The 12,052-nt window shown below is 48.1% G+C and overlaps 1 protein-coding gene across 4 annotated transcripts in view; it reads right to left on the bottom strand.

Annotated features, from left to right (window-relative positions):
• MYO5B (myosin VB) overlaps positions 1-12,052 on the bottom strand; it is a 310,561-nt gene that overhangs the window by 130,390 nt on the left and 168,119 nt on the right. For all 4 annotated transcript variants that reach the window (XM_081079088.1, XM_081079087.1, XM_081079089.1 and 1 more), the window contains exons 8-9: positions 8,011-8,118; positions 4,032-4,141 (exon numbers count right to left, since the gene is read on the bottom strand). In XM_081079088.1, coding sequence (XP_080935214.1) covers positions 4,032-4,141; positions 8,011-8,118 — 218 coding nt within the window. The remainder of the gene's footprint in view (positions 1-4,031; positions 4,142-8,010; positions 8,119-12,052) is intronic.

Below are 12,052 nucleotides of genomic sequence, written 5' to 3'. Positions count from 1 at the left end.
AAAAACAAAAACTCACTGTACTCTTCCTGTCACCTCTTCCTTCACCTGCTGGGTGCAGAGTAACTGGTAGGGGAGGGTCCCCCAAGTGGGAGGAGCAGAATGAGAACTGATAGCATAGGAATGGGTACACCACGAAGCGGAAGCAGCCGCAGGGCAGCAGAATCAGTGTAAGGCCACTTTCCACCTGCAGAGTTCCAATGCAGGGCCTCCCCCACAACCCAGAAAGAAGTCCTCGCGTACAAGCGAGCCTTTGGCTGGCACCCAGTCTACCAGCTGTGTGCTCGGAAATGGGTGGGCCCGGAGCTGAACCCTAGAGGACAGTGTCCCTTCCCCCACTGGCACCACACCGTCCTGAGCTTCCAAGCACACTTTCTTTCATCTTGGCCTCAGTGATACTACATTAACATGTAATTAAACTTTATAGTCTTAAAGCACTTGATGCGTCAGGGAAAAACTTGAATCCAAGTAGAAAGTTAGGGCAAATGGCAAAAATATGCAACAAATTTTGACCTGAGAAGATCACTTGGGAATGCGGCAGCTGATAACACCACACGTTTAGAGCTGGGGTGGGGAACTGGGAATTCCTCCAGGATTCCCTTCTCCACAGGTGAGAAGCTGCGTCCCAGGGAAGTGCAAAGTCTCACCCGGGTGCTCAGGGCCCTCCACCCATGAGCCCAGCTGCCTCTCCAGCTGCATTTCATCTTGACCATCATTTACCCCCAGTGCCCATCATACCAACCTGGCCTTTGACTCACTGATAAGACAAATCCCTGTGGGTGACTTGGGTATATCACCCAAATGTGTATGTGGCTTGGATGACCCTTGCTGCCCACTCAGGGCACGCCACGGAAAACCTGGTTTTCCTCACTGGCTCCTCTCGCCCATTATTCACCCCCTCCGCTAAACCTGCCGGGAAAGCTGATACCCCAACCATAAGCCTGCGGATTGCTTATTAACTCTGAGGCTGAACAGGAGTCCTTCGGAACACGATATGCTGCCTCCTAACGGCCCTCGACGGCGTGTGGCACTCATTTTCTGATGAGGCTGCCGAGTAGGATTTAAATAAGGGCTTGTTCAATGAAAAGGGCTCACATGTACCGTTTCTGCTTAACACCACATCCCCAGGCCATTGTTTTCTCCTACAGGTATTTAAAATCTACCCCAAACAAGCAAAATGACAAAAGAACAGTGCCACAACAGGAAAGAACCTCTTTAAGGCCAGTGTTATGATGCCAAAATATGGTTTGTGAAATAATAGTTAGAAAGAACATTAATTGCCTTTATTTAACAAGAGGGGAAGGGAGAGTGACATCAGATTAAACACAACTGAACTGGTTTGCTCAAGTACCCTGCAAGCATCAGGGGATAAGATATTTTACGGAGCTTTTCTGGAACTTACTTGACCAAAGAACCCTCATCTTCCTAAGAAATTGGTGAAGGTTCTCAGGGTTAAGGTTCCCAGGAAACTGCCTTGGGAACTATCATTCTAACCCAATCTCCCTCATTTTTCAGATGAAGAAAATGGGGTGAAGTGAATGAAGCTCCCCAGCTGTGGCCCAGAGCTCCTCGCCCAGCCCAGGAGGAGAATCAGCTTGAGCTGGGTGAGGCCCCAGTCTTTTCCCTCACTCAGCAGGTGGCGTTGCCATGGCCACTTCTCCTGGACAACAGCCTTTCCCTCTGCAGCTACCCCCACCTGCTCGCTCCCTTCCCCAACAGAAAACCTCGTGTGATGAAGTGAAGTGACTGGGGACTGCTTGTCCACCAACAGGTTCTGAGGTGGCAAGTGTCCACCTTGTTCATCTATTTCCAAGATATTCTGAATCGCTAGGCAGAGCTCTGCAGCTGGACTCGCTGACATGTAAATGGCCTGCTAGCAGAAAACATGACTGCCCAAGCCTGCCCACAGGCTCCCTCCCCTCCCTGGCCCCTCCCAGGTGAACAAACGCAGTAGAGAAAGGACCACAAGATCTGGAAGTATTTGATCACCTCCCCAGGATGGGTTCCCATCCACTGCAGTGGGGTGTGGCTTACCCCTCTATTACCCTCTTCTGAGAGTTGATTAAAGGTGCTAACTGAAACTGATTTAACATCATGCAATTACACTTAAGCTTAATTAAATGATGCTAAATCCATTAAAAATAGCCAGCATCATACGTAGCAGATTAGGTTTGCGGGCCTATGCTGCCAAATTCAAGAAACAAATTGCCTCTGGCATCCAAGTAATTGCATGCTGTTGCCTCTCCAGGGCAACTCTGGCAGTCATGGAACACATTTTCATGCCTTAATTAAAAATAAAAACTAGTGAGCAGAAGGCACGCTGCGTATGGATAGACGGCATTTCCAGTAGGAGGCTCACTCTACGTGCCTGAGAAATAAACCAAAATGTATTTGAGGCCATTCAAACACATGCCATGGAGCAGAGGTACGGATACTGTAAGAAACCATGATGGGGTGTATGACCAGGATGTGACCCAGAGGAGAAGGGGACTGGGAAGGGGTGGGGTGGGGCCAAGAGAACATGTCATCTTTCCTGCATCTTACCAGCATAATACAAATTGTACCATTGTACCAGCCAATACAATTGTTCCTAATCTCACCTGTCCCTGCCACCTGGCAGAGGACAGTTGCCCTAAGGAAGCATGGGGTATTTACTGGTGGGGGTGCGGGAGGAACAGACCTTCTATGCTGTTCTCATGAAGGAAAATACATCAGGGGCAAGAGTTCACTAGCCGTAAAGATGCAGCCCGGGGGATTGTTTGTCCTGCACTGGAGGCCCACCCACCACCACACCGAGACACAGGTCCTCCTCTGGACCCAGCGTCATCACTGCCAAACTCCCCGTCCCGCCCCGACCCCCGATGTCCAGGGGCACCTAACACCGTCCAGCTCCAACCTTCTCTCCTTTCACACTCATGAGGCTGCAGGCTCCATGCTGAGGATGGTGGCAGCCCTGAATGGCCCTGGGGGACCTCCCAAACCTAAGACCATTTCTCTTTTAGGGAACATGTATGGAGCGGGGATGAGGGGAGGGTGAGGAGCTCTGCTGGATGTCAGCTACAATCCATGTCTTCCTCTCCCTAAAGGCAGGGCCAGTTTTAACTTATGATAACCCCTAATCTTAGACAAACAGTAGGAGGAGAATAAATGTTTGCTCAGTTGAAAAAGCCATGGAACTGTGCCCATGTTCATATTCTGAAGTATAGTTCCTGTCTTTTCCCAATATTGGTTATTTAAATTCTAAGGCCTTTGGAGTGAGACTCACGCTTTGCACCTCCCAGGACTTAGCAGTAAGTGGGCAAAGAGGTCTACAATGCAATGCACCACTGCAGATTCACTTAGTCGTGGTCCGAATACCAGTTCTACCTTGCCCAGCACCACGAAATACCAGAGGGCCACAACAGTGTCTGCCTACACCACTGTACTGTTACCTACCCCACCATCCACCCACGTAGGCGTTTTCATCTACCACATACCAGGTACTACGTTAGGCACCAGGAAAATAGCAGTCATTATGAGCACTGATGGAGCGCTTTACAGTTTGCACTCCTTTCAGATAGACGTCTCACTTAAAATTCTGCTTTGTGCTGCCAAAATCTTGCCAAGTGTTGCCAGCTACCTGGTCTACCCAGTTAGACTGTAAGCTCCTCTGAGACAGTCCCAAGTAGTGCTGTACAACACTTCTTTGTATCCCTTCAGGACGATGTTCAGGCGGGAGCTCAGAATGGACTTGTGGGTTGATATGCTTTGTGGGGTTCCACGGATCTCAGGGTACTCGGGAAATCAAACCATCAAATCTGATTTATAGACTACCCACTAAATTCCCTGCCCTCAGTGATGGAAATTTGATGGCAGCTAATTTGAAAAAGACTTGTTCTTCTAAAAAATGATCAGCAAGGAAACAGAAACCATTTCTGGTAAGAACAAATAACCTATGAGAGTCCGCTAAATGTAAAGACGCATTTCAGTTGTATAACACTGTAAGAAAGGAGTGAATTGTGTACGTTTTATCTCGAGTGCTGGGTGCAACTTACTGATATACTACAGGAATCACCATCGCGCTCAGCCTGAATCTCCACATTTCCAAGGTGCAGGATAGAAGCAATTATCTTAAAAATGCTTATCTGATGGGAGTCTCTCACTCCTGGAAAAAAAAAAAAAAAAGAACGAGTGACACTCCATACCCATGGTAGGATAGATAGAAAGGACATTTTACCCTTTTTAAAGAACTTAAAAAAAAAAAAAAGGTTTGATTTTCTGCAGTGACTTCTGCAATGATCCGACTCCTCAGCAGGTAATTACCACTCACAGTAACAGCTCAGAGGGCAAAGGGGCTCCTGGACTCAAAGGGAAACGTGCTCACTCTGATTGTCCTGATCAAACCAGATGGGTCACGCTACCCTTTTCACTTCTCCAGGAGCAAAGGAGAGGCAGCAATCATGCAGACTCATTTTGGACTTCATTTCAACCCAACACTTTATGGATGTTTTCATGAGTTTAATAAGAACGGTCATTTATCAGCAGTCAGTTTTCTCCCAACATAATATCCTGCAAACATCTGTGACACACATCCAGAGTGCCAACGAGGGAAGGAGGAGAAACTTCTCCTGGGAGTGCTGTGACAGGGCTGGATGGCCAGCCGGCTGGCTCTTGGCCATTCCCCGATGGGGGCTGTGGTTCATCACGCTACCTGCTCCTTCATCGTTACAGACATGCACACCTACCCTGGAACCAATGTGGCAGCAAATCCCTATTGTCGAATTTACTTACGCAGTTATGTTATCAAAGATATGGATAATCTCTTGCAGTTTATACTGAGCTTTAAGGCATTATCATTTCTTTTTAAACTACAAAATATTTCAGACATATGAAAAAAAGTTACAGAATAATATAATGAACACCAGTCAACCTATCACTCAGTTTAGGAAATAATACAATTGTTCCCCCATTATTCCTCCATGGCTGTAGGTATTTAATTTTAAGGCAATACTTTACTCGGGCTAAAAAGTCAGGTAGCGACACCAACATAAATGGGAATAAAAATGTGTCATGCTAGGATTAACAACATTCTTCAGATAATCCACAAAGTGAATGACCCAAGCATGAACTAGAAAAATTAACGGTAGGCTTTAATAATGTTTGATGACCACCACCATGTCAGCTTCACAGGGGCAGCGGTCTACTTTTTAATTTTTAATTACATATTTTCAAAATATCCAAAAAATATAATGAATCCTTCCCTGTTCTTGCTTCATCATTAGATGTCCAATGCCTGGCATACAGTAGGTGCTCAGAAACATGAGTGACAGAACGACGGAATTGATGACCATTCCACAGACTGCAAGTACTTGTAGATGTCCACAGAAAGGTTTGTGTTATTCAAATATCTGCTTTCACTTAATCTAATAACCAAAAAAAAAAAAAAAAACCCAGCCAGAGGCCAAAGAATTGAGGCGTATGTCTTGATTCAGTGTGGCTGAATTTAAGACTGGAAAAAATAAGCCAGATTAAAGCCAGAGGCTGAAACCCGGGACAAGACAGGAGACCTGATGGTTGTATGCCGAGGGTAGGGAGGGAAGTACCGAGCTGTTGATCAGAGCTGAGACTGTCCAGCTCTCAAATAGGTTCCATTAGAAGCACAACTCAGGAATTGGGGGCTGGGACCACCATAGGACAAGAGGAATGTGTCACTTCTCTCTCTTTCACTTATTCTTCAGAACCAATGCTCTGTGGATTTCCAAACCCCCGCTCATGAGAGGAGTTTAAACAGTAGATATTAAATCCTAACAAGAGTTAAGATTCCTGCACAATCCTGACCAGAAAGTCCCTTCTTAATATGAGATTCTGTGAATAAGCAGTGCCTCACTATGGGAAGCAAAAATCAAAACAAACAATGAAACTAAAATAGGACGGCTTGGCAACCTGAGAGTATGGCCCACAACCCACAGCCTGTTTTTGTAATTCAAGTTTTAATAGAACACTGTCACAACCCTTCTTTTATATTTTGTCTACTTTCGCATTATAATGGCAAAGCTGCTACACAAAACGTATGGCTCACAAAGCCCAAAATATTTAGTATTTTGTCCTTTAAGAAAACGGTTGCCAACCTCTAAAGTCAAAAAATGGACACTTTTACTAAAGAGTAGGGAACAAAGACTTACTAAAATAATTTTACAAACACCATTTGCTTTGAGAATTCAAGGGCCCAGTTTCCTTAGAGCCTTGGAGGGAACGACCTCTCCTTGGAGCAGCTCATGCCCACTGCGCACAGGGGCAGCTGCCAGAGGCCTCCTTTCTCTGACAAACTGGGCTGAATAATCTCCCGCTCAACATCAAGTCCCCCTCTCACCTGCCCTCCAACCCTGGAGAGTAAAGCAGCTTCATGATGCTGGAGAAGTTGGGCATACAGTTATCAATTCATTATCTCACTGCTTCAATCCACCCTTCTTTGTGCTACTATAGGAGACCCTATGACCATTTCCCCTTTGCCTGCTGGTGGAATGTGATGTTTGGTTACCAGATGGAACTGTGGTGACTTTGCAGGGGACCAGCAACAAGATACTTCGTTCCTCCCTAGTGATTATTTGTCTTGGGAGCCCAGCAACCTCCCAGGCGAGCTCCAGCTGTGTCCTCAGGCCAGGGTCTCCCCATCAGCAGCTTCTTCTAAGAAGTTCTGGCCCCACCACATCTTGGAGCAACTGTAGGCTGCTTGCAGAGATCAGTGCCGCCCACACCTTCTGCAGGTTTCTTCACCCTCAGCTGGCCTCCAGACTGAGGCATCCATGTCCATCGAGAATTGCTCAGAATCTCAGCCCAGCTGTGTGTATGTCGGGGGGGGGGGGGAGGGTTTCGTAGTCAACAGTTCCTTTATTGGCTGTGCTTCCTCACCCTAGAGATGGTGCTTTGGCAGCTGCTACTTCTGGACCCCTAAAGTCCTCTTACTCCCCATTTCATAGTTAACTCACTTCCTAGTGCTCTAGTTAACAATTACTTATGTTAATTTTTCTTTGTTGGCATACCATTGCGGTTTCTGGATCCTGACTCATTTTTCATGGGTACAGAAGACAAACCACATCTATCCACTAGTTACCCAGAGAAGTGACGAGCACTCAGATTTCAGCACAGGAAGCCCTGGTTTTGGCCCCCTAGAGAGATCAGGGCGTGCCCTGGCCATGCTTTTCTCAGACACTGGATAAAACTTCTCATATTCCCCCCAAAGAACCTAAGAAATGCTGCTCTGGGTTAGTTAAATGAGTCAGAAACCAAACGTCTGTCTCTGTGAGGGAAGAAGTTGGGAACAACACAAGGGCACCCTGGGCCACTTCATGGGTTTCAGGCTGACTTCCTAAGCTTTGTTTTTTCTGGCTGCAGGTCCCAGGAATTGACCACTTCAATTTCCGAGTTAAGAAAGGCTTGCCTTCCATCTTACCACTAGAGAGAGTCCTCTCCTGCGAAAGTGGCAGGGGAGAAGGGGTAATTTCTCCAGCTCTACTGACATTGATGCCTCAGAGGAGAGAAATCTTGTTTTAAAGGCTCCACTGCTAAGCTCTACGTGGAAACAGCAATCACAGAAACACTGCATTATGACAGAGCTACCAGACGTCCCCGTCTGCCTCTACCTTGGGTCCCATGATCGGGATACAAGGGTGCTTTAGTCCCAAAGGCATGAACTCACAGTCTCTGAACTCACATCCCAGAGCAAAGAGACATGTCTCTCCTTGGCTTCCCACCACCGGCTTCAATGGCCTGAAGGAGTGAAAAGGGCGACCCCACAGTGCCTGCGGGGGCAACTCTCAAATCCTTATGTTTTCGGAAAGGTCCACAAAGCTCCAAGCCTTAAGCCCTGGCGTGCATGGGCTGGGAGGGAGTAGGAGAGGAGGACATTCACCAAGGACAAGCAGGCTTCCCCATCAGCAGGTGACGGTGGACAAGCCAAGTGGGACACAGCTACGCTTTTCTCCTCTCCGTGACATCAACCCTGCGGGTCTTTCCCTCCATTCCCAAGCTCCTTACCCAGCAGTGTGAAGGCCTGTCGAGTCTTCTCAAAGTCGTCAGCATCGTCCACGCCCTCGATGGCCGTGTCTCCCCCCTGTGACGCATAGAAGAAGTCCTCAGAGCACGCTGTGGAGGCAAGGAGGGAGGCATCAGCCCCAGCGGACCTGCAGGTCACGATGCGTGAGGATTTCTATTCTCTCAGCAAGCTACCCCAGACCCGCTTTTACTCCCAGCCGGGTGTGGACCCCTGAAAAAGTTGTCTCTATTGACAATGGCAAATGGGAGACAAGTGAATGACAAAAGACAGAATCACATTACACTGACAGAATGCATTGCTGTATTTGTGTAAAACTGTTATGTGGAAATCAGGGGAACACAAAAGATAAGTCATGGACAGTTCACTTTAGAGTAGAATTCCCTGCAGACTTGTTTTTAAAAAGGATCTAACACACCCAAGTAAAACGCATCACCTGCCCTAGAATCACAGGCTTCCATGACCTTTAATCATCTGACAACTTCATTTGATAAATGAAGGGTGCTGACGTGCCCGAGGTGACAGGATATTTTGTTCATTTGTTTGTTTCATAAAGGTGAGGCACCCTTGAGATATTTAGGTGCATGAACACATGCAGGTTGAGCCCCTCACACGTTTGCTCCCATCCCCCAGCTTCACTCAGGTCTCTGGGAACAGCCTGGGGACAGCTGGTGAGGAGGGGCTCCGGCTGTCTTAGAATTCAGAGCCAGCCTTAGCAGAGGGAGAAAATGCAACAAGCCCTGCCTCGTACCCTTACTCCAGGGCTGGGAAGTCAACATTTAAGGCCACAAATGCACAGAATCAAAATTACCCCCTGAAAATCGTTTACATTTTCCACAATACATAGTACCTTTGTGTGGTATAACCCTGTCCCGCACTTGATATTTCTAAATGTATAAAATTTGATTTTTGACAAGATGTCAAAATCGGACCGGCTGGTTTCCGTCCTCCCCTGTAAAAGACCAGTGAAATTATGTTCCCTTGACCTGAGTGTGTGTGGTTCAACACACATCAGTTGAACGTGCTTAGATGCAGTTTCACTGCAACTTCCAGTCCCCCTTCAACACCTTGGTTTTCCAATGTGATCTCGTAGGAATTTCTTGCGTCTCTTTCCTTCCTCCATTCTGACTGCCATCGCCCTAGCCATCAACACAGCCTAACTCATCGTTGACTAGCCATCAACACAGCCTGACTCATCAAAAGTATCACCTGAACACACCAGAAAGACAGTTACCTGCGACTCCAAAGATGGAGACCGGACTTCCATGCTAGAGGGAAGGAGGCATTTTAGCATCTATCAAAGACCCTTTGTTGTCAACAGCCAGAGCCCTACTGCCTGATGTTCTGAGTCAGACAGATCACCCCACCTTCCCTGCTTCCAGTTTCCGAACTCAGGCCCAGCTTGGTAACTTCCTCTGGCAGAGGCTCGTCCCTGCAGGGCCCACTGGGGTCGCTCACAGCGTTCTCTACCAAATGATTTGAATCCAGTCGCCATGCTCTCCTTTCTATCTGCTTTCAGGTTCACTGTCACTTCTGTTACCATCCCTCTCCACAGCCTCTTAGTAAGACAGACGTTCCCCCATCTGCTGAGTCTGTCTGGATCTCAGCTCTCCTTTCGGGCCCACGATGCCGTCACTGGCCCAGCCCAGCACAACTTCTCTCGTCCTCCAGTTTGGGTCTCTCTTCACTTAGAATTTCCAAGTAGAAAAATACCACAAAAAATCTATTAACTGGCTCGACAGGCGGATGTACAGAGGATCAGGCAGTGTAGTGTGCCGACCCCAGAGGGGGCAGGCATGAACTCAGCGATTAGAGGACCACTGAGGTCATGGCCAAGGCCTTGCATTTCACCTGGGGAGGCCATGCTCCAACCCGTGCAAGGCAGGAAAGACTGCTCATAAAACTGTACCAATACACCATCTACTGAATGAAAAAGAACTTATTCCTTATTCCCTAAAGGCTGTATTTAAGGGACTATGGGCCCACCACACCTCTTTTTACCACCATTTAGTCACACTATAACAAATTATTCATTGGACTGCTTTCTAAAACAAAATCTCATCCTGTGGTCATTTTCATGCAACAGACCACCACCAACAGGGCAGAGGAAAGTGGGGTTGACCAAACGCAAGTCTGCTCCCCCGTTCTCAGACAAATGTACAAAACTCCTGCTGGGCCAAGGGGTCTTGGGATACTTCTGTGCATGTGAACAGCACTGTTGTAGGTGAAAAAGGGGAAGGAAGGGAGGCAGTCTAAACACTCACTTGGAGCCACTGGCTAGTCCTTCAATTGTTTGACGTTTCTAGCCACTCAACCAGGACTGTCAGTGGAACCGAACGTCAAGCTTCAGTGCTCACAGCCTATCCACCCAGAAGGCCGAAGACAGCCTCACGCCCGAGCACAAAAGCTTATCAAAGGCGCTTTGCTCCAAGACACTTTCGGAGAGCATGTGAAGGTAAAAAAACGAGTGCAAGACATTGATCGAACTGGGTCGTTTCCAACTGCTTCAGCCAGGGGCCACAGGAGTCTGGAAAGTTGCAGACATATAGAATAAGGAAGAACCATTTTTTTACCTCAGTACATCCATGTGAATGCAAAAAAAAAAAAATGAAGAGGATTTCTTCCCTATTACTATAAAGCCACATTTGGGACAAAGTAGTCCAAATACAGCCAGAAGGATCTTGCCAATATTTGTTCATTTTCTATACAACTAACCTTAGAAAAAAACGTTCACCTGTAGGTTAGCCCTGGAAAGCCCAGCTGTGTCCGAGTCCCCTCTCTGGGAAGGAAAGAGGAAGACGGCAGGGGCCCTTAACGTGTCCTCCTGGTCACGTGTGACCATCAGCCAACATGGGAGCCTCAAGGTGCCAGCACAGGGCAGTGATCACCAAGCAAGGCTACTAACGTCACTCCTGTCCCCAAGGAGCTGATGATTCCACTTGCAAGCACTGAACAACTAGAATGCAGCACACAGCCAGCACACCAGATGCCTTCCAGGGCTTCCTCCGTGGGTCCCGAGAACCTGCCCCGCCTGGGCCATGCCTCAATCAGCATACCCTTATCACTGCACTGTGACTGACTGTGAGCTAAGTGAGGCCAGGGCTCACAGCTGTTGTGTGCAGTGCTGCACCCCCGGGGCCTAACACTGCCTGCGCAGGACTTGATGAATGAAGCAACCAAAGCTGCATTGCATGGCACAGGCACCCAACCCTACAGGACCATAATCAAGTAAAGCAGCGAATGAAGAGGGCCGACCGAGGTTTGAACCAACTGATGTTTTGACCAACTGGGAGCAGGCTGGAGCGGTCAAAGGTACATCTGATGCTGGGCCCTGAGAGAGGGCTAGGATTTGGGTCCAGGAGAGCAAAGCCTCAGAGGTTTATTTTTCTCACCGTTGCACAAAGACCAACCAACCTCCATCTGTCTAGACACCCAGCTCTTCACACTGTCTGCTAGTACTAGACCTCCCCACACCTCCCAAAAATACAGACAACAGGCCAGGGGCAGGACGCTCGGCAAACACAGGATGCAGCCTGGCCCCCAGGCTTGCCCTCATCACACACTTCTGCCAGGAGATGGCTCTGAGGACTCAGCCGCGGGAGTCAGTCAATATTCCATGACAAGGCCCCTCCGCACAGAAGGCAGGCGGCTCAGGACCCGAGCAGTATCAAGAACTAAAGTCTGCTCACTCTCCTTTTGTTTGTTTTTTAATTGGGGAATATTGGGGAACAGTATGTTTTTCCAGAGTGTCAAGTCATTGTTTTTCAATCTAGTTGGGGGGGGGGGGCGCAGCTCACTGGCCCATGTGGAGATCGAACCGGCAACCTTACTGTTAAGAGCTTGCGCTCTAACCAACTGAGCCATCCGGCCGCCCCCTGCTCATTCTTCTTGCTTGGCCCTGGCTGGCAGCTCCACTGGTTCCAACTAAACAATCCCAAGGCAAACTAAGCACTGGCAAAAACCAAGGTGATTGGGACCCAGTGAAAGGCTGTCTTTTTATCTGATGGAAGCAATGAAGTGACAGCC

This window comes from Rhinolophus hipposideros (genome assembly GCF_964194185.1).
Source record: "Rhinolophus hipposideros genome assembly, chromosome: 17".
NCBI classification, from domain to species: Eukaryota; Metazoa; Chordata; class Mammalia; order Chiroptera; family Rhinolophidae; genus Rhinolophus; species Rhinolophus hipposideros.
The sequence above is the reverse complement of the archived record's forward strand: the minus strand, read 5'-3'. Positions and strand labels throughout refer to the sequence as shown.